General features: G+C 42.1%; 2 protein-coding genes across 3 annotated transcripts in view; one reads left to right on the forward strand and one right to left on the reverse strand.

The window, feature by feature from the left end:
- Positions 1 to 671: 671 nt before the first annotated feature.
- Positions 672 to 14,202, reverse strand: Apc (APC-like). The gene is made up of 4 exons (XM_017150709.3): positions 14,022 to 14,202; positions 5,530 to 9,327; positions 4,701 to 4,839; positions 672 to 4,639 (listed from the first exon to the last, which is right to left on the reverse strand). Exons 2-4 carry the CDS (start codon positions 9,249 to 9,251, stop codon positions 1,493 to 1,495), a joined length of 7,008 nt encoding a protein of 2,335 aa, XP_017006198.2. The 5' UTR covers positions 9,252 to 9,327; positions 14,022 to 14,202; the 3' UTR covers positions 672 to 1,492.
- Positions 14,203 to 14,784: 582 nt separating this feature from the next.
- The window catches only part of LOC108063568 (dedicator of cytokinesis spg), a 28,063-nt gene continuing 20,784 nt past the window's right edge, over positions 14,785 to 22,063 (forward strand). For both annotated transcript variants that reach the window (XM_017150704.3, XM_070217401.1), the window contains exon 1: positions 14,785 to 15,500. In XM_017150704.3, coding sequence (XP_017006193.2) covers positions 15,467 to 15,500 — 34 coding nt within the window. In that variant the 5' untranslated portion in view covers positions 14,785 to 15,466. The remainder of the gene's footprint in view (positions 15,501 to 22,063) is intronic.

The following is a 22,063-nucleotide window of genomic DNA, read 5'->3' on the forward strand; positions in this document are numbered from 1 at the left end:
AAATAAAGATTAAATTAGGAAAAATACCACATTAAAATAAAGTTTGTTTTAACATTTGTGATAAGAAACCACAAAACTGCATTTATACTTCTCGGAAATATTTAAAGGTGGGGGCGCCAGACAGATTTAAAAATCGTTAGTGGGCGATTTTGGGCGTTAGAGGAGGCGTGGCGCTCGTCTTAAATAAACTTGCGCTGCGTAAGAAGCCCAAGAATATGTGTGGAAAATCTCAACTTTCTAGCTTTTGTAGTTTCCGAGATCTCAGCGTTCATACAGACAGACAGACGGACAGACGGACAGACAGACGGACAAACGGACATGGCTAGATCGACTCGGCTAGTGATCCTGATCAAGAATATATATAGTTTATAGGGTGGGAAACGCTTCCTTCTACCTGTTACATACTTTTGCACGAATCTAGTATACCCTTTTACTCTACGAGTAACGGGTATAATCATTAGTCTGCTGAAAATATTATTCACTAACCTGCAAGTGCAATAAAGTGAATTTCTCAGGGAATTGCATATGTATCTTTATTCCCGATAAGATTAAAACACTGCAATCAAGAGTGGCATTCTGCATGCAGTTTTTAAAATACCCGTACAGAATGAGGTGACCAAGCTGAGTGACAACAAATTCCAGAATAAATTTCATATTATTTTTTATTTTTTACTGACAAAAAGCATATTTCGATTTATTAATATTAAAAATTGTTAATCGCATCGGATCGGTAAAAACTAAGTCGAAAATGATTGGCTTAATACAAAAGCTGTTCGCTACATCGATTACCCTTAAGTTGCTAAATAATATAAAAGAATACTTAAAAAGCTGTGACTACAAAAGGTGATTTCCATCTCTCTTCAGATATTTGGTGTTTGCATAATAAGGAAGCCAAGGGCGTATTAAAAACCTAGAAATTAATCCCAATAGAGGTCTGTTGCGTAAAACAGAAGTGCAATTATGCAGCTGTAATTGATTTAAGTCTCAAGAAACACTCCCTAACTAAGTGAAAAGGTGAAATCAAAATAAACCTTTCCTAATTAACCCATTTTGGGATATCAATGTGTCAAATCGAATATATAGCAATTATATATATATGTATGCCAGTATACATTTTGTATATATAGAAGAGGTTGTACACATGTTGAAAGGCCTGATCTAGTGTATATATGCAATACATTTGGCTACACACGATCGGGAGCTCTGATGGCTCCCTCACTGACTGTGATTTTGGATTAGTTTGAAGTTACTAGGAGTTTTTGCGCTAACTCTATGCTTACAAAGTTTTAGGGACTACATTATGGGGTATAAAGTAAGAGGAGAGTAGTATATTGATTACATAGTAGATAATAATATGTATATTGCCTGCTATCCTAAAAACTCTTTGATTTTCAACTCTGACTTGTGGCTGTGGACCTGTGCGTGTTCTGTTCCTAAAAAAATGCGTACAGAATCCCTTAAACCTGGCTAATTTTGTGAATATGTAAGGTATTTATTTCCGGCCCGATCCCACCACTGGCAACTTGGACTTGACTGCTGCTCCAGGATTCGGGCTATTATCAAAAGTCGAGCTGCGCAGCAGCGTTGGCTTGGCTCCATTTCCATTTCCGTTTCCGTTGAGCGTATTGGAAGATTTGGTTTTCTGCGACTTCAGATTGGCCGACGATTGCCTGGTCTTGGCCTCGTCCACTCGCTTCCAGATATTGGCTATCCGGCTCTGGGCCTGATTGATCTTGGCCGCCGCCGCTGCGGCTGCACTGCTTCCATTTAGATTGGAGTTACTGCGGGATGGAGGCGTGGTGGACGACACCCGTGTGGAGGTCACTCGCGAGGCAGCCGGTGACTTGGCCCCTGCCAATCGCAGACTGGTATTGGCCCTTTGGGGCGTCGCTCGACGCACTGGAGCCACGATAGTTCGCTTGGGTGAATCGGAGGAACCAGCTGCCTTCTTTGTGGGCAATTTGGAGGCGCGATGACTGGGACTGGTTTTCCCCTCCACCACGGGCACCTGAACATTGGCGTTTGTGGGCTCGTCCTTGACAAAGGTTCCCTGTCGCTCCAGGCGAGGTGGAGCAGCGGGAGCAGCAACTTCCTTTGGCGGCGTTGGCTTCTTCTTGGCACCAGGCACCAAACTCCGTTTGGCAATCGTCGGAGAAAGGGTTTTCTTTTTGGCAGAGGCTGTTCCACTGCTATTCCGTTGACTCTGCATGCTGTAGGGTGAAACATAGGCTGGTTTCTTGCGACCACGCACCAATTTCACAGCCGTAGCAGGTTCAAGAGTTTTGAGCTCCACTAATGCCGGCGGAGGAGGCAGTTGCGCCGGTTCCTGGCCATCGCATGACTCTGTTTCCGAGTTCTGATCGCACTCGGGGGATTCCTCAGTCTCCTCCTGATTCGTAATGTAGGTAAACTGCTGCATCATCGCACTGGGGGAAACATCGCTTTGATTTGGTTGAATCAATTCCCGCGGACACTCAATCAACTGGGTCTTGTAGCGCTCGGCACTGCCTCTTCTCCTTCCATTGGCACGCGGTGAGGGGGTGGCCACTGGTGTCTCCACAATCTCTATCTGCAGCGTTTCATTGGCCTCCAGGGCCTCCAACTCCAAGTCACCTTTGGTGCTGGTTTCTATGGTGTAGGTCTTGTAGCGATCCTTGGTCAGGCGACGCTTTTGCTTTGGCGTCAACGAACGACGATTGGGCGATGGAGTAGAACCATGTTTGGGCGTCGATTCCGCCGAGCTGTAGTCATTCATTGTGGCATCTTCCTCGTCGTCATCGAAGCAACTTTGGAGCACCGTCAACGTTTGATCATCGCAGGCGGCCGTCTCGTAGTTGGACACCGAAATGGTGGTGGCCATGCTGCAGTCCTGATCCCCGTCGGCCACCTCCGACTGGATGCTGTCCACACTGATCATGGAGTCTAGTAGCTCATCCATTAGCGACGGCGGCTTGATGTTGTCCAGCAGATTGCAGCTGGAGTTCACGCTCTCCGCACTGCCCGCCAGGTGACCCAGTGCCCGGCGAGCCACCAAATTGGCCGGGAACATTTTGCGCGCAAATCTGGGACTCTTGCTGGGCAGCTGTCGCAGGGAACTCGGCTGGGAGTGCTCCTGGTAGCAGCTATTCAGCGATTCCATGCCCGACGGCGGCCGCACATTGTCCAGATCCAAACTGTTCATGCTGAAGCTCAGCTCGGTGTTGTCCTCATCGGTGGCTTCTGGGTCAGCGGGCTTCAGGATGAGATTCTCGGCCAGAGCACGCGCCTCGTAGGCAATCATGGTCGAGTTGGTCATCATGGAGGCACTGGTGCCATTGAAGAGCAGCCTCTGCGGCTCCAAACGGACGCCCGCATTCTGGACATGACCACCCAACTGGAAGTTAAGTCCCGATCCCGAGGATCCCGATCCCGATCCCGAGTAGCTGTCAGCTTGTCCATTAACCAGGGTATCCGTTTCACCCTCCAGCGATGCTGGCTGCTGTTCATTTGTGGGTGTGATCTCGGCCAGCTCAGGCAGGGGTCTCGCCTCTGTGGCATCATCTTCATCCAGGCTGAGGGAGGCCAAAATGGGAGCCGTTTGACTCACGCTGGGGAAGCTCACGTCATCGGGACAGGTGTGCTCGTTCCAGGTGCTGTTGCTGCTGGTGTTTCTGTTGCTGCTGCGCAACTGCTCCGCTGAGGTGACAAACTCCAGGGTTAATCTCTCCACCGATTTAAGCATCAAATCGGGATCCTTGTGCTTCTCACTGGCACTTGAAAGGCAAGTTTCTTGGGGAGCACCATCCAACCTGACCATGGTGTCCATAATAAACGACTGATTCGATTCGTCGCTGGAGCGATCTTCCGTGTCCAGTTGTCTAGACCCAATAGCGATCTCTAGATCGTTCCGATTCGCGTTCCCTGGACCGAGAACTGCTGGACTTTTTGGTGTGTCGATGGTGACGATGGCGATGGCGTCGATAGGAGGATTCGGAAGGATGAGGCTGCTCGGGTAGGATAGCTGCTCCTGCTGCTGTTTCTGCTCTACGTCTGGAGCTGCTGCTGTGCTGGGGGCACTTGCTGATGTAGTAGCTGCCATTGGGCGACACGGTTCCAATGCAGCCGCAGACGTAGCCAGGACGTTTTTTGGCACGGCGCTGATCTTGTTCGAGATGCCCGTATTGATGCACTCCTGCAGCAGCTTCTCGTCCTTGCGTTCTCTTTCTCGCTCTCTGTGATGATGCTGGTGATGATGATGATGATGATGATGACGCTTTGGCTTTGGCAGCTGCACAGGCAACGAGTCGAATTGCTTGAGATTGGCGGAGGAGGAGGCTGCACCCACGGCGGGCTGCTCCTGCAGCTGCTGAGCTCTAGCGCCGGGCTCCTTGGACTTGTACATGCCCTTCAGGATGCACAGCTCAAAGAGCGACTTTGACTGGTTGTCATTCGAGTCGCTGGAATCCACGGAACTGTAGGATTCCTGCTGCTGATGCTGCTGCTGTTGGCTCTTTCTCACTGTCATCGAGGAGTTCAGGGAACTGGCCGAGGTGGCCGCATTGATGGCTATGGGCTGCGAGGAGCTCAGCGAGCTGGAGCGCTTGCCGTTCGAGCTGAAGCCAAGATTCGATTTGGGTCTATTGCAACCAGCGGCAATAGCCTGGAAATTATAAATTAATAAATTTTATAATTTATTTAATTTTTTGTAGTTAAGAGATTACCTGACTCAGTAAATTGGTGTCATCCTCCGAGTCAATGGATAGAGAACTCAGCGAATCATCTTGCCAATGCGGCGGTCTTCGGTTTTGCTCCTGTCTGGCGGGTTTTGCATCCGATCCAGGATTCGGTTGCACACTGGATCTGTTGGGGATTAATATTCGTTTAAGTAATGTTTCGGAAATTATAATCTTCTTTACTAACTTGAACCACCATTTAACATTAAAGCAAAACATTATTCAGATCGATTAAATATTATATTATAATAGGAAGATTAATATGAGGTTGATAACTAAACTGAGCCTACTGCCTATATACATTTTTAATATTATACAAACTTAATAATCAGATGAATTCATAAAACCTTTTAGAATATATTATATATTAATGATGCTCTATAATCTCAAGAGATTGAGGCTCAAAATTAAATATATATAAATAAAATATAATACTATAGGTAATATTGATATCAAAACTGAATCTACTGCCTACATAAATTTTTAATATTATCGCAATTTAAAAATCAGACAAAATTGTAGTATATTTCAGATCAGAATATAAATGAATTATGCACTATAATTTCAAAAGATTTCAAAGTGAAATATATATAAATAAATATAATATTATAATAGGGATATTCATTTGATATAGATATTAAAACTGGGACTACTATATAAGTATTTTTAAATCAAGTTTTCAATGATGCTGCATTGATTCATTTTCATAATCAGACAAAATAATAGTACACTTTAAATTAGGCTATAAATTATATTTTTGTAAATTCCCAAGGGTTATAGATTCAAGGTTAAATATATTTTTGGGATCACTACTCACGCTGCGGTTTCCTTGAGCTCCACGGCTGGACCCACCAGACTTGAACCCACAGTTAAATTTGAGAGGCCAGAGACTACAGAGAAGTTGCAGGGACTGTCCTCCACCAAGAACTTGTTCACCTCATCGGCGGAGGGCAGATAGCCGGTCAGTTGGTTTCCGCCACGTCGCAGCATGGCTATGGGATCGGCAGCTCCTTCAGTTAAAGGTTTCTTCATGCCATCGCGGATGCACTGCTGCAGGAGATTGCCCGCAGCTCCACCGCAATCCGAGGCATTCGAGGATACATCATCTGAAAGCTGATGAGCAGCCACCTCGACCACTTCTTTATGATCATTGGAGCTCATGGAGATGGCCGACAGATTGGTGTTGCTGGCCACCTTGGAGAGCAGCGCCGGCGTATCCTCGGTGCAGTAGCTCCGAATGGTCTCCTCGGCCACTTCGTCCACTTCGGGATTCACCACCTCACCAGCTGGCTTTCGTTGCATGCCCATGTTGATGCAGTTGGCCAGCAGGAGCTCATCTTCACTCGCCGGTGCCTTTTCATCGTCCACAATGCTCAGGTTACTCAAACTGGTGGCCGTGGAGAAGTGAGCGGGTGTATGCTCCACATTGAAGCTGCTCAGGTCATCCTCGAAGACGCTGCGCAGTGGCTGCAAGCTGGCGGGGATTACAGCGGGCTGAACCGAACTATTTCTCCTAGGCGATTGCGGCATACTTTGAGTGGGCGAATCGGGGATCTCCGAGGGGGATATCACCCCGCTGGCCAGGCGACTAAAGTCACTGACCACCGAGCTCTTGTCATCGCAGTTGACCACATCCACATCGGGATCGTGGACTAGAGAATCCATGGAGCTGCGTCTCGAAAACATTAAAGGCGTTTCCAAGGCTGAATTCTCCTGGTTTGTAGGCTTGACCTGCAGAATCTGCTCCACTGCTGGCTGGGATTCCTGTTCCTCTGGTTTCTCCACCTTGGATTTGGCCTTGCCCGACTCATCCAGGCTGCTCAGCGAATCGTAGCGACTAAAGTAGCCAGGAGTTCCCTCCTCGCAATAATTGATGGGCTTTTCCGGGGTATATGAACCGGATCCGCACTGCTTGGGTAGCTTTTTGGGAGCTGGTTCCTTGGAAGCCACCTCCCTGACTTCTACTTTCGCCTCTCCCTTGGCGGCGACCCTTAAATCCGTGACGGAAGCTGCATTGGATATGACATAGGGGGTATCTTCGGTCTGATAGCACTTGACACTGTCGTCTAGGATGAGGAGTATCTCCTGCCCCTCGTTGGATTTCGCTGGCTCGGCTTCAGTTGGAGGTGTTATGGCGGATTCCAATTGATTCTCCGCATAGCGCAGACTAAAGTCCGTGGGCTGATCGAGATCCGTTTCCTGATATGTCGACGAGGAGGTCTTCGTGGCACTCTCGCTGTACTTGGCCGAGTAGTCAATGGGCTCCGCATCCTGTTCCATTTCCAGCTCAAAGTCCGTCATCTTGGGCTTCACCTTGCGCTGGGCATCCGAGGCGGAGGCGGAGCGGATGAGATGATCATAGGCGCACTCCGATTTGGCCGAGTATACAGAATCCCTACTCTCACTTTTGGTTAGCATGGCCGAGCGGGTTAGACGAGGCACTGCAGCGGGATGTCGTCTACTGGAAGCCTTGCTTAACTTCCCACTTGTGTCCAAATTGTCGCAAGTCTCCGATGTATGCCTTTCACCCAATTCCTGCTGCAAAGCCTTCGCCTTGCGTGCCTCCAAAGTGGGCAGAGCCTTCAAACCCATCGACCTGGCAATGGGATCCAGTTGGTGATGATTCTGGACAGCCGGTCGAAAGTTCAGCAGATTCTTGAGAGCCGAAGAGCTGCCCTCTGAGATCATGGCGTGCTTGGAGTGAATCAACGAACGCAACATGGGCACCGCTCCATTGTCCCACAAGAACTTCTGATCCTCGGGCGAGCGGGCCGATAGATTCCACAGCGTTCCACACGAGTTGCTGACCACGGTGAGGCTTTCGGACTTGAGTTGCTGCAGCAGAATGGCCAGGCAGTTGTGCTGCCGCAGGATCTGTCGATAGGGTTCACATACGGCAATGTGACTGGAGACGTTTCTTAGTATTCCACCGGCATTCTCGATGATTTTCAGGGTTTTACTAGGTCCCTCGTAGCTGAGCATCCCCACAAGAAAGGCTAGAGCTCCATCCACAGCACAGAATTCCGCTTTATTGGTGCTGCAATGAGCCGAGAGATTCCACAGCGCGGAGAGTATGGCCTTCAGGGTGTTCTCACTCCTATTCCGCATGGCCGCCAGGGCCAAAGCGGTCACAGTGCCAATCTCATTGAGAATCGCCTTCATATTGCTATCCGCCCGCCAGGAGAGATTGCGCAGCACACTGGCCGTCACCTGGAGCAAATCATCCGGAGCCGAATCCAGCTGGGCCACCAGGGCCTCCATGAACTGCTTCTGTCCGCAGAGCAGCGCCTTGTTGTTCTCATCCCCAAAGGTTAAGTTGGTAAGGGCCATTAGGGCATATCTTCTCAGCGAATTGCAGCACTGATCCTCGGGCTTGGGTCCATGCACTGCATGATCCAGATGCACCAGATTGGGTATCGCATGCAGGGCTCCCAGTTCGCACATGGCATGCCGGTGCTCCTCATCGAAGCTGACCTTCATTAGCGATGAAATGGCCGCCAGTGGATGACGATCCGAATCATCGGCTATGGCCTCGCCGCCACTCTGCAGTAGAGTCTTCAAAAAAGAGCAGTAGTCGAGGATTTGGTCCAGGAGTCTTAACACCTTGGCTTCCCTCCTGCCGCACTTCTCATCCGGATGACTGTGCACCACATTGTGCAGGGCCTGACCGGCGCACTTCCTCACCTCTTGGTCATTGTCAGGGGCATGCATCATCTGCACCAGGAGCGGCATGCAGCCAGATCTTCTGAGGGTGGCGCAACTTTGCGCATTCGCCGACAGCTCCAAGAACTTTTTGGCCATTTCCAGGGGATCATTGGAGCCCAGCATGGAGAGCAGCGAGTAGACACACTCCACCTTCGAGCCCAAAGTGGCCTCCACGGCCGACGAGGAGTATCGCTCATCGAAACTGGTCGTCCAGGCGGCTCCCTTGGGCAACCTGGGCACCGGAGCAGGTGAATCTCCATCTAAGAACCTGGAGAGCGTGTAAGAAGGCTCCTTGCTGCGCGACGGGCGACCTGCACTGGCCGGCGATCCTCCGCCATTCCTCGGCGGCAGTTCATCCAACTGCTGCTGCTGCGCCGACTGCCGTTCGAAGTTCCTGTCCAGGCTGCGATGCTCCCGCATCTCGCGGAGTTCCTGGGCCAGCATATAGTCCGGCGGAATGGGATTCTCGTCCAGGAAATGCTTGGCCGTCGTGGTCTTCTTGCCCACGGCTCCACCAGCTCCACCTCCACTCTGGGTGAAGTGCAGCGTATTGTCGTCCTGGGTGAACTCCTTCTTCGTATAGCCACTGGCGGCCAGCTCGTAGTCGCTCACCTCGCCGTCGCGCTCGAACTTCTTGTCCATCTTCAGCTGCTCCCCCGAACTCCTGGCTGCCCCAAAGCTGGCCTCCTCGTAGTCCGGCGGCGCAACTGCATCGTAGTCGAGGAAGTGCGGCTTGCGATCGGGCACCGAGTCCACGTCCACGTCCACATCTACGTCTAGGCTGAGGCCGGCGATGCCCTCCTCCAGATCGGGCGTCAGCGTTGGCTCCAACATGACTTGGCTGGCGGGGATCGTACCCGGGGATCGGGGCTTGGAGGTTTCTCAGAGACACAAGTCAATGCTCCATGGCCTGCAAGGGAAAGAAGGGAGATAAAGTAAGAGGCGGCGCAATTGAGACTCTATAAATTGCTATAAATTTAGTGCCGGACCAGGGCGTGGGCTAATTATAGACGCACCACCACTCTACACTCACAAAATTATTATTCTTGTTTTTATACAGGTTTTAGAAGAATTCCTTTAAAACTATGAAAAAATCGCCTTTAATAAAAGAACATTTTCTTTATTGGTATTTAGGGATCCAATGCGTGCATGCATGAATATGCAATTCAAGCTTTTTTTTTTAGTGCACTCTGCTCCCCAGCAAAACTGAAACAGAGACGAATCGCCTGGCAACTATCATATATCAAGTGTGGGCAGCGATCAGAAAATGCAACCGGATAAGGCGGAGATTAGTTTGAGGTGCATCCAAAAAAAATATAACTAAAAAAATAAATAAAATAAAAAGTTGCCAAACCACTTTTAAGTTATTTTTAATTTAGAAATGAAATGAAAATAATTATATTTAAGCAATTAGTGATTTATTAGAGCTTTAATAGACCTATTTTTAAATGCGAGTATTTTAGCGGGACTCGAACTATGGAAAACTTTAATATATTCTGAAATAACTCGTACACCCAAAAAAAAAAACAATATCGATTTTACATTATTTGAATTTTAAGTTGATATGCGGCCAGATAAATTTGACCTGGTCGAAAAGAGTATTTCATGTCAAAACGATATACTTGACCTGAAATTTACATGGACATATCGATTTTACTGGAACATGTTTTTTTTTGTGTGCATATGTAATATCTGTTATAACCTTTTAACTTAAGAACTGAATCACATGTCTAGGATATTCTGCATTTTAGTTAAACTAGGAAGAACCGAGGGGCTTCCATGACAGTTGTCATTTTAGCGCATAAACTTAACTCATCACAAGCATATGACTCGTTTTATGATCGATGGTAAGGTAACTACTTATAAACATACATGAGTATGTCAGCTTCATGATATAATAATCCTCTTACGATAAATGTTATCTCAAGAAGGTGAAGTCATTTAACAAAATGTATAAGAATGATCTCAAGTTTCCAGTTCTATTTTATTTAATTTAGAGATAGAAATGGTTGTTTTGTAGAAAGGTTAGATCACATTTAATTACTTCTAAACTTAAGAATTCCAAGTGTTAATTTAGTGACCCCTATTTATTGAGTTACTTTTGAAGATCTACTTTCTAAGACTTATAAGATGCATAATGTTCTGGGTCTCCCAAAAAGAATTCGGTCTATTGTGGAAGACTCTTTTGATTGTTTGGCTCTATCTCTATGGCTCTGTAACTTAATCATCTCGGCCCGACTTTCAGGTGGTGCCAACAACAATAGCAAATAAGCAGGTAAATCATTATCATGATTAGCTGGCGCTGCATCTTTTAGAAAGTTAGCGGAATTTCCAGTGCATGAAAATAAGATACAGATGCGTTTTCAGCAGATATATTATATTGCTTTAGTTACTGTTGTTGTTGGTGAGGTTGTTGTTGCTGCTACACACACTGTACACAAGACACATTTCTCATTTGAGCTACCGTTGAATTATGTGCAAATGCAATTTGGTGCAGCACTTCTTTTAGTTGTTATTGTAGCGTAAAATTGAGCATGGACAGACAGATGTAGGTACATAAATATGTATGTGCACAGGGAGAAAATAACGCGTAAATTATAATTGATATCTTTAAAAAATATCCAAGTCATAAGAAAGTTAGAATAACTCACCGAAATCAAAATACTTTAACTGAAATTTGTTATTTACTGATGATACAATTCTTTAAAAGACCTATCAATCATTTTTCGATTCTAGAAACTTTTTAAATATCATAATATTTTTATTTTAGGAACCTGTTCTATTAAAATCACGATATAAACCTGGAATTTTGATATTTCTAGTATTTCACTATGTAATATATAAATCAACCTGAACTTTGTAATTGCTTATGATAAAATTCTTTATAAGACCTACTATTATAAACCCTTTTATTATCATAATATTTTCTCCTTTCTTCATTGTGCTTTATTTTAAGACTTGTTACTATTATTTTAAACAATATACCTATAGAAATTAGCCTGAATTATTTAGTTACTTATGATACAATTCTTTAAAAAACCTCCTATCTGTTTTTCGATGTTATAAACCCTTTTATTATCATAATATTTCTAGAAATTCTCCTCTCTTAATTGTTTTTCATTTTAAAAATCCTATAAAATTCTAATGTTTCTAGTTTCTCACCGTGTACCTTTAATCATATTCTAAGTTTTCAAAATGGATCGGATTGGGAATGACCCGGGTCGTGTACCAGTTTCTCGCTCCGCACAAGTCAATCTCCAAGTCAAGCTCCAATTGGCAAATTAATCAAATTTTAATTGCGACCAACATAAAGAGAGAAACGAAAAAGTGGTAACCGCAATTTGAGTGGCTGTGAAATGCAAATCGCTTGTGTAACAGCGGAAATGTAATGCATCCATCGAGTCCAATCGAGTTTCGAATGGAATGCCGGACTGGCCAGCAGTAAGCAATCATTCATCATCTACCGACCGATCGATCGATTGTTTGCCTAGGCCTTAACCTAAAATGTAAGTATATAACTATCCATATCAGTCGCTTGATAAGGCGGTACGGCTCCACACTGATTAACATTCGGCAATATCTGTACTTTCGGTGGCAAGAATTCAGAAGACGAGCAATTTCGATGAATCAACGATCCGCGAATTAGGCAAATCAGCCCCGCATATAGCGATACTATATAGAGATATATGCATGCGCTGGCAAAGTACCACAAAGAATGCGAAAATATGCGTCACTTGTCTAGCCAAAGAGCTTCACAGTCCCCCAGAGACAACTGACTCCTCGTCGTGTCATTAACCGGGCAGCCAAGCACATATGTAAGGGTCTCCGATGAGACCCGGGTACAATGGAAACAATTAAAAACTAAGCGGTTTCTGTGGACTGTATTTGGAAATTAAATTGGTTTTCCTCCCACGCTTAAAAATGAATTTAAAGCGACAAATAATAATCTATTTTAATGAAATGGTTTAGAAAGTGAATCAGCCAGCTAACAATTAAATATTTTACTGCTTACTTTTAGTCACCCAATCTGCTTTTTTTTAGGTCCTAGAGATAAAGGGATTTTTAAGTTTGACGCATACAATACTGTTATTTGGAAAATGAAGTTGATATATGATACTCCTACAATATAAACAAATCACTTGATGACAAACTCTTTTTAAGCTGGTGCCAAAATTTGTATAATTAAATCAAAATGTGAACAATTCCATTTTTAGTAATCTTTAAACAAATTAACCAGTTTTGTTTTGGTTTTCGTGTTGATGGAATTCGCATTCCATAATTTGATTTAAAGTTTTAATCTTGGTTCAGATCAATTACCTTGTAAGGGGAATGATTTAAGATTCTATTTTTTTCATATATCCTAATTGGTACAAGTTAATTGTGATAAAATTAAAGAAAGGAGGTGGGGCGAAGTCGACATGAGGTCCAAAATCGATGCCCTCGAACTAACAGACCACTTAGATGAATACGAACAGGAGGACATTTCTTTTTTTTTTGCACATTTATTGATTTTAACGTTTTAGGGGTAGGTTTTGTCCCATCAACCCCTGTATTTTTCTAAAATAGTGCAAAAATGTATGGGTCATCTGAAACTAAAGTATTTTACCAACGAATAAATATCCAATTAAGCTTTACAATTGGAACCCCATCAAGATAATTACCGATTTTGCCACCCACTCAACGAATTGCACCCACTGTGCGGCGTTTTGGCTTGGCACACATTTTGCATACCAAATATTCGCGGCAGAATTATCAAAGAAAGAAGAATTGAAGATTTACAGGGGGTTGGGGGGGTAGAAAAATCCGATGATGATGATGGAACCGAAAGCCATTAAACAGAGGCACACAGGGAAATATGCGCGAAAATATTAAATAATAAAAACTACCGAGCAACTGCTGAAAACGTATGTACATATAATTTTTGTATGTGCATTTTATGAGTTGGTTTAATGAACGCCGCTTTTGTTTTGCTGTTTTGTTGCTGTTGTGTCTTTGCCGCCGCGAGATGATGATTATGTAAATTGTAGAAAAGTAAAAGGGAAACTAAATACGAGCGCCATTCAGTGTGGAATTGTGTTTTCTGTTTTCTGTAATGTTTTTTGTAGCCGTGTAAAACAATCGAGCGTGCAGATATTATGGTATTTTCCTTAATGCGGTGATTAATTATACTGCGGTGAAATTGGAAATGGAAGTGCTCGAAAATAGTTATCAATTAGGCGTGCCCACAATCACTTGCAGCTGTTGGAAGACAAAAATAACAACAATAAAAGTGCGTTTTCCAACTGATAAAGGAGCACGCACACACACACACACTCACGCATGCAGCACACCCACACTCGGGCGCAGTCGCATTCTGATTGGGACCTTTATTGATTTTTCCTGTAAAAGGAATCATCAGCAGGAAAACAGTTAAAGCACAGTTTTATCATTTGCATCTTCCGTCGTTCACAGAAACACGCCATATAAGGTACACACATTTATTAAGTAAACATTCTGCGTTTTATTGTCAAGCCCTAAAAGCAGAATTCCAATTGGAAGAGGCAGCGACTATACTCCCACACACGAACGAAAGATTCTCCGTTTTTTTTGTCATTTCTGGCGTACCTTGACTAAAACAGCTTCTCCACCAGCTGACACATTTGACGCTTTATCACTTTGTTTGTCTTTGCCCACAGATATTGCGACTATTTCAGCTTAGTTTATCATTTCGCGTAGAACAAATACGAAACGCGCCCGAAACGAGAGTCCGCTCCGCTTATCAACAATAAAATTGCGACCAACGTAGAGGTGAGAATAGGTGGAGGAAAACATCGATGGAATTATCGATTTCCAGCTGCCAATAAGAAACAAGCGCCCTCTGGCCGACGACCGAGGAACTAAAAATTAGTCGTAGCACGGACATTCACCTATCGATAAACCAAGCCATACGCTAAATAAGCCGAGACACCCTCCCAACTTTAGTGATGGCCATTTTTAACTTGGTACGCAGAAACTATCGGGGCCAGCGATTACATACCAAGTTTGTTCTGTTCTGCAATGCCTTGAGTGGTTTTAGTATGGGGGTTAACAGTGCGCATGAAATGGAGTGAAATGTTAACTCATTAAATGGAGTGGAATGTTAAAGCTCAACACAAATCAAACGGTCTCACTAAATGCAGCAATTAGAGATGGCCCAAGATTAACATTTACGTAGGTATATACCAGAATATACCAAAGAGAGTGCATTGGCTAACTTAGCGAGGACGCACTCCCCACACTTAGCAGCTACACACACCTTTCGGCTTATTTCGCCAACAGCCCCTCTGGGCACACCACAGCCTATATAAACCGCTATCCCAACGATTTTTGTTGTTGTTTTTCCCAATCAGCTGTGCGCGGCGGTCGATTTTGTTGTTGCTGCGCCCGTGAAGCTGCGCTGCGGAAACGCGAAAAATAATACAACGCAAAAACTAAACGAAACAAACAGTCGAATAAGTAACAACAATCGGCGTGGCCAAAAATCAAGCAACTAAAATCGCAAAAGAGTGAAAATACAAAAATTGCAAGTGCAATTGGGAGTCCGAAATTCGTATTGATTTTCTTGTTGGTGTGTGCAAAGCAACCACTTCCAGACTTCCCAACCTCCCAATCAGCCACTTCCTTTTCGTCCACCTAGCGGTAATCATTGCCAATTGGAACCGCGATCTTTGCCTTCCAGCGACAGCAACCACAACAACAATGTAGACAAGTCAAGTGCAAGTGTTGTTGTTGCTTGTAGTTGTAGTAGCGTTATTAAACAAGATAAAGTGAGAAAGGGAGAGGCAGGGCCGAGAGAGAGAGAGAGAGCGAAAGAGATAGAGGCAACAACAAAAGCGAAAGTTTTATTCAGTGCGTATTCGTGTGTGTGTGTGTGTTTGTGCGAAAAATGGTGGATAAATATGCTTAGGCAATAATAAATGCAAATCTTTTCCAATAAGAAAAGGGTGTTTTTTGCTTAATAAATTATAAATGCAGGGAGTGGCCGGCTAAGTTGGATTTTTTCGGCTAAACTTGAAAGCAAAAGCGACAAAATGTGGATACCTTCGAACAATAAATACGGAGTCGGTGAGTAAATAAATCGGAAATGTACCACCCATTTTTCCAGCCCAAACCACCCACCACCCCCCGCTGGGCGTCACGTGCGTGGCCTTTGTTTTTATTGTTGCCTTTTGCGGCGATTCACGCTTTTTTCCGCGAAACGCCGGATACCAAAGCAACCACCCCCGCACTTTTTCCACTCGGGGGGAGGAAAAGCGATTTTTCTACTTATTTTTGTACACAAACTGTTTGTAGCATCATCATCCCCCAGTCCATCCCCCCACCGCCCCCTTTTCCACCCATCATCTCATGTATCTCAAAGAGATTTTCCTGTTTGTTGCTGCTGCTGCCGTGCTGCGATTTGATGTGTTTATATACACAGTTTTCCCCGCGCACAGTTTTCCCGCACAGAGCTCTTCTTCTGTCGCGTTGCCAATTCCCCAGCCCAGGTGTTGCCAATTTAAATGCTTTCGTAATTACACACCTAAAAAAAAAACATACACCTATATTTTTGGGGCCGTTTATATCATTGTTTTTGCTTTACAAAAATTCTTTGAAATGGAAAATAATTTATTGAGTCACCGAACAGATTTTTAGACCGATTTTTATAGTTAATAATAGACTGTAAGATTTTGGAAACGTGGAATCATTTTATTTTTTAAATGTGAAATCTTAGTAATTAAATTTCTCTAATAAAAATCCGAAATTTTAGAAAAAATGCCTTTATAAGGTCACAATTTTTGGTTTAAAAAATAACTATCATATTGAATTTATATCTCTTATAACACCATAGAATCCATTTTTTTAAAGAATAAATCAACAAGATACATTTTTATCTGTGCACTTACTCCGTTTAATGTCCATATTTTAACGGTTACCACTGTGTAACCGCCGTAGAAAATCATGTTGCGTGTTTTGATAACACATATGCGAACAACAATATAATACCAGTAGATCTTATTCTTTGTGCAGTTTATTGTGCTTGTTGTTTTCTCTTCAGCTGGATGTTCACATTATCTCCGTATTCGTCACACTTCTCGCTTCAATGGCAACGCTTAACAAATTAATAAGGGGACAGGGCAGGGAAGTAGTCAACAAAGTAAAATAAAACAAGAGAGAACGCTATAGTCGGGTTCGTGTCCCGACTATCTAATACCCGTCACTCAGCTAAAGGGAGTGCGAACGCTGTGTCGGGTTGGTGTCCCGACTAATAATCGTAACTCAGCTAAAGGGAGTGCGAGGGAGATAGATATATGTTGACTATTTATAAAGCGTATAACTTTTTAATGAATGGTCCGATTTGAAAAATGTCTTCTACATTTCGATAGGTATAAATATACACAACAAAATTGCATTTATACTTCTCGGAAATCTTTAAAGATGTCGGCGCAGGACCCATTTTAAAATCGTTAGTGGGCGATTGTGGGCGTTAGAGGGGGCGTGGCGCTCGGCTAAAATAAACTTGCGCTGCGTAGGAAGCCAAAGAATATGTGTGGGAAATCTCAACCTTCTAGCTTTTGTAGTTTCTGAGATCTCAGCGTTCATACAGACAGACAGACGTACAGACGGACAGACGGACAGACGGACATGGCTAGATCGACTCGGCTAGTGACCCTGATCAAGAATATATATACTTTATGGGGTCGGAAACGCTTCCTTCTAGCTGTTACATACTTTTGCACGAATCTAGTATACCCTTTTACTCTACGAGTAACGGGTATAATAAAATAAAAGACTGAAGATATACATACACATGTACTACGGACAGCATCTTCGGTGGCAGACTCTGTGCCAAGTTTTATTCATTGTGCCGCTTCAATGGTTCTCCGCCCAGATAAGCGCCAATTTTCATTGTTTATGGGTTGCTCTGAGGAAAGTAATGTTGCTTATCATATAAAGCTTACAAATTTAATTCAAAAAATATTATAAAAAATTTCGAAAAAATGATTTTTCAATGATTTTATTAATTTAATAATTTCCATTTCAGTATTACTGTACTAAAAAAATTCTTACATATAATTTAAAAATCTGGAACATTTTAATAATTCAAGTATACACAGAAGAAAAATTCAACATGAAATAAGATCAATTTTACCTTATCTCATATCAATAAAAAAGCCTATATATGTTTTTTGTCAAATTTATGATTCAAACATATCAACATGATATTTTAAACATGTAAAACGTAAATTCATATCAAAATTATAGAAATAAGGTGATCTTTAAGAAATATAAAATTGACCAGCGCATATCAAAATGATATGTTGTCAATTTGTTTTCTGTGTATCAATACATATATATTTACTTTCAATCTTTCTATTCTTATTTTTTTGAAGATTCTTTCAGTAGAGTTCATATAGTAAGGGTGTCTGGTCTTCGATAATGTCATTTAAATATGCTTTATTACTGCTCCGTTGTTGTGTTCAAGTGCTCCAGTTCCCCATCGTTCGTGGCGACAGCTATTTGCTGCTGCTCGCTGACATTTGCTCCACATTTAACCCGGCAAAGATTGACATGAGAGCGGTCAGAGTTTACACAAATCAATCAGTCAGTCGTCGAGCCATCAGCCATCCAGACTGAGCTAACATCATTAGCGAGCGATTCGAATCGGGCGCTGTCAAGCCAACGCCCTAACCTTGCACAATGCCCACAGTTCCAGTTCCTCCCCTTTTGTCATTCTTGGTCCCAGTTCCTCCTGGCCCAATCCAATCCACTCCACCTCCTCGACTCTCCTTTCATCTGAGTTTCAGCGCCACGTGCTGGGCGAAACTGCAACTGCTGGGCAATGACTTCATTACCAACGCACTCTTTGTCTGCGGCCGCCTCCTTTTTCCCTTTATCCCCTATAAGTAATTATTGTACCGTATATACAGTAAATACAGGCGAACATCAATAACTCGAAACCACCAATTGTCACAGTGGTAATATAAACATTTTTTCAAATTTATACGAGCTTTCTGTATGGCAACAATTTCTTGAATGATTTAAATTTAATCATTTATTTAACTATATATAACTATAAAAACACATTTTACACATCATTTTCACTGATGATTCAGCACAAAAGATTAGGTAGATAGGTCTAGGTAAAAGATTAAATTATTCATATCATTTTGATATTAACAAAAACAAATATATCTTATTCCACATAATTTGTTTAAAAACATACCAAATTTGGTATATTTATAATCTCTATAAAATAATTAATACGATCAAATATCTTTTTGATACGTTGAATCATAAATTTGACTTTAATCCTTTCGGCTGATATTGATATGAAATAATGTAGAATTTATCCATATCTCATATCTAATTTGCATGTTTTCTGGTAATTAAAAAAAATATTTTTTTCTTAAAAATCTTTACTTTGCAACAGTTTAATTTGGTAAAGTCCCACTGTAGTTATTGCCCTCAATTGCGCAGTGAGTCGAGTGCACAATGGTGACAATTTTGCGGAGCAACCCTCGTAAATCTGGGCCTAACCATGCGGGTCACTCCGTTCGGGAGTTGCAAACTTAGATTTGAAGCTGAAAAGTTTACGCAACTTTTTGCCAAAAAATCTAAATGAATCTCTGGAGGTGGAGAGAGAATAAAAAGGAAGGCCCGGCCTGCGGCACCGGATGTTGCCGTTCCGACTTTCCGACTTTCTGACTGCCTGGCTGTCTGTCTTTTCTGTCTCCTCGGCCTTTTCCAGTGAATTCCGCTGTCGCTGCTGCGGCAATTTCAGTTTCAACTTTAATTTAATATTCATTTTATGCATTTGGCCAGTGGAGCCGCGAGCACAAATTTGTGCAGCGCTTCCTTCCTTCAGAACGCACAAGCGAACCCATGAGTGCGCATAAAATTGATTCATTTCCATTGTTTAATATGCTTGGCGGCAGCACTTTTTTACCCATTTTTTCTTTTTCCGATTCGAGTTGTGCGTATGAAACACACTCGTCCATTTGAGTTGTACTTCCATAATTCGTCTTTAACGATTTATTTATGAATTGCCATTTGCGGGTGGGACACGCGGCGTATGATTAACAACCCAATCGCACGCACACTCGAAATTTATCAGTAGTGTATCGCATTTGGGCGCATTATCGGTCATATTTTGCCGGAAGGACGGGTGACTGATTTATGTAAATGCAGGCAGTGGTGGGGTTTGCCTAGGTACTAATATATCACACAGAAAAAATACTAACAAAAGATCTGATCAATTTTACATTATTTTAATATCAAGTTATCCATATCAATTTAAAATGAATAAAGATTATGTTTATTTTATTTTATATTATTTGTTAAAAAATTACTCCTAAAATAGAATTTTGTAATATGTATGAAATAACTGATATGAAAAATATCATGTTGATATGCTCAAATTATTAATTTGACATTAAGCATATCGGGTTTTTTTAAATGATTTATATTAAATTTATAATTTAAGCTAATCAACTTGGTATTTTATCATATCAGTTATTTCATAAAAATTATAAAAATACTATTTTAGTAGTTAAAAAAAAAAAAAAAAAAAAAAAACGTATTTATATGAAATTTGCTAGAATTGGCCCTATTTCATATTAATTTTTTTTCTCTGCACCCTCTATAGGAAGTTACCATGCCTATACCATGTTAGATAAGAAAGTGTTTGAAGGTACAACAATTATATATCACCCTCTATAGGAAGTTACCTTTACCATGTTAGATAAGAAAGTGTCTAAATACGTTGGAAGAAAATATATTTTTACAGATAGTTAATAACTTCTTCCGGTGGCTCAGCACATAAAGTTATTTATTGATGTGAAACAGTTGCTTTTCATTGATTGAAAGACTTTAAAATATAAATTTCCCGAAAATGAGCAAACAAATTGACAGCGCCAAATGTGCACCATGTGGATTTAAGATACAAATTTACATGCAAAAACAAAATGCAAACAGTAACAAAAAAGAAACAAGTGTGCAAGCACTCAATTGAGTGGCATATGTATGGAAATGCATTTAATTACAGTAATGTCAGTCACATCGAGAGATATACAAAATGCATATAATAAGCAAATATTTTGCAGGCCCCAACAACACGTCCGTGAATATGTATATGTATATATACCGACATACCCGTTTATTCTCCAACTGATGGCACTAACTCACAATTATAATAAAATCCACTTGACAATGGAGGAAAATCGGCTTTGTTTAGCTCGGAGTTCGCTCTTTTTAAACGGAGCAAGTGCGCCAGCATCCAAGCATCCAGTTGAAGAACCAACTCTATTATTCACACAATGTCTGTGATAATGACATCTGATTGACATTTGGGTCATGCTTCCTCCTATGGACAGGTTTCTAACGATTCCGATTCCGCCAAACAAAAGAAAAACGTTTCAAAAGGTTGTATGTTTCTTTGAACTAGCACAAAGCACTCTTAACCTTATAAATGAGAAAATAAAATAGATGAAAGGTTAAATACTAAAATAAAAGCCTTAAGAAAATTCATTTAAATATATGATAGTTTATATTTAACTTGAAGGTCATTAACAATAATAATATCTTTTAGATTAGATTAGATATTGTAATTCAAAATTTTTCCATATGAATTTTCTTTATTTTTTTTTAAGAAGGGACCTTCCCTTAATATTTTTTAATTTCTTTGCACTCTTAATAGTCTTTCTTTTCTTATAATGCGTTTTAGTTTTATCTTATCGCTCTTTCACCTTGATAGTAAACGTGAAATACTACATCTGATAAAGGGGCTTAGACCCAACTGACTATCTTTATTATCAACCTAATTGGTATCGTATAGATTTCAGAAACACATTAACTGAATATAAATTGATTAATAGTATAACTACTACAAAATTAGAAGTCAATATAGGGTTAATATAGCAATCTTTTCATTTATTATGCATTTTTTGGTTGACAATGAGACACTTTTTCAGATTCGTTTACATTGAATGAATATTTAAATTTAAATATTTGCGTCATGATTGTATACGGAATTCTGTATAAAGTAACCAGTAAATCATTAAAAAAGTGCTGAGCGCAGAATGTGTCATGAAGATTTATTGTTTACCTGAAATATAAAATACATGTTTTGAGACAGAGGCTGAAGGATCGTTATCTTCCTGTGCTAATGCGCAGTGCGATAATTAGTTAATTTTATATTTCCCCGAGAAACTATTACCCTAACCAATTGCAAGTTAATTTTAGTGGTTTTTGGGCCAACTCAAACCACTTGACCCACATTCTGGTGGTTTCCCTTTCCGCAGTTCCGGCGAGTTCCGAGCTCCACTTTGTTGGCGACCTCATATTGTTGGTTATAACACAATTAATTAATTAAATTCTTAAGCCTCCCCAGTGGCACTTAAGTGCAGGGGCGGCGGCGGATGCGCTGAGGGGGTTCAAGTGTGAAGATGGGCTCCCCTTTTGTGGGCAAAGCTCATTTAATCCATTTGCAGTTGAGCTTCTGCCGCTTCTGCGGTTTGAGTCACAGCAAGTAGTAGTGCAGGCACTGCTCTTTCATTTAATTTAAAATTATTTTCCGCCTAGAGCCACCTCCGCTTTTCTTCTTCGGCCCCCCCATTTCCATTTGCCATGCACTTGCCTTAACGACT

The sequence above is a fragment of the Drosophila takahashii genome, chromosome 3R, assembly GCF_030179915.1.
Source record: "Drosophila takahashii strain IR98-3 E-12201 chromosome 3R, DtakHiC1v2, whole genome shotgun sequence".
Lineage (NCBI taxonomy): Eukaryota > Metazoa > Arthropoda > Insecta > Diptera > Drosophilidae > Drosophila > Drosophila takahashii.

Coding starts and splice junctions, on each gene's coding strand:
- Apc (XM_017150709.3), bottom strand. CDS start 9,251: ATGTTGGAGCCAACGCTGACGCCCGATCTGGAGGAGGGCATCGCCGGC. Junction 4,840..5,529: donor GAGCTCAAGGAAACCGCAGC/GTGAGTAGTGAT, acceptor AATCCCCAACAG/ATCCAGTGTGCAACCGAATC. Junction 4,640..4,700: donor ACACCAATTTACTGAGTCAG/GTAATCTCTTAA, acceptor TATAATTTCCAG/GCTATTGCCGCTGGTTGCAA.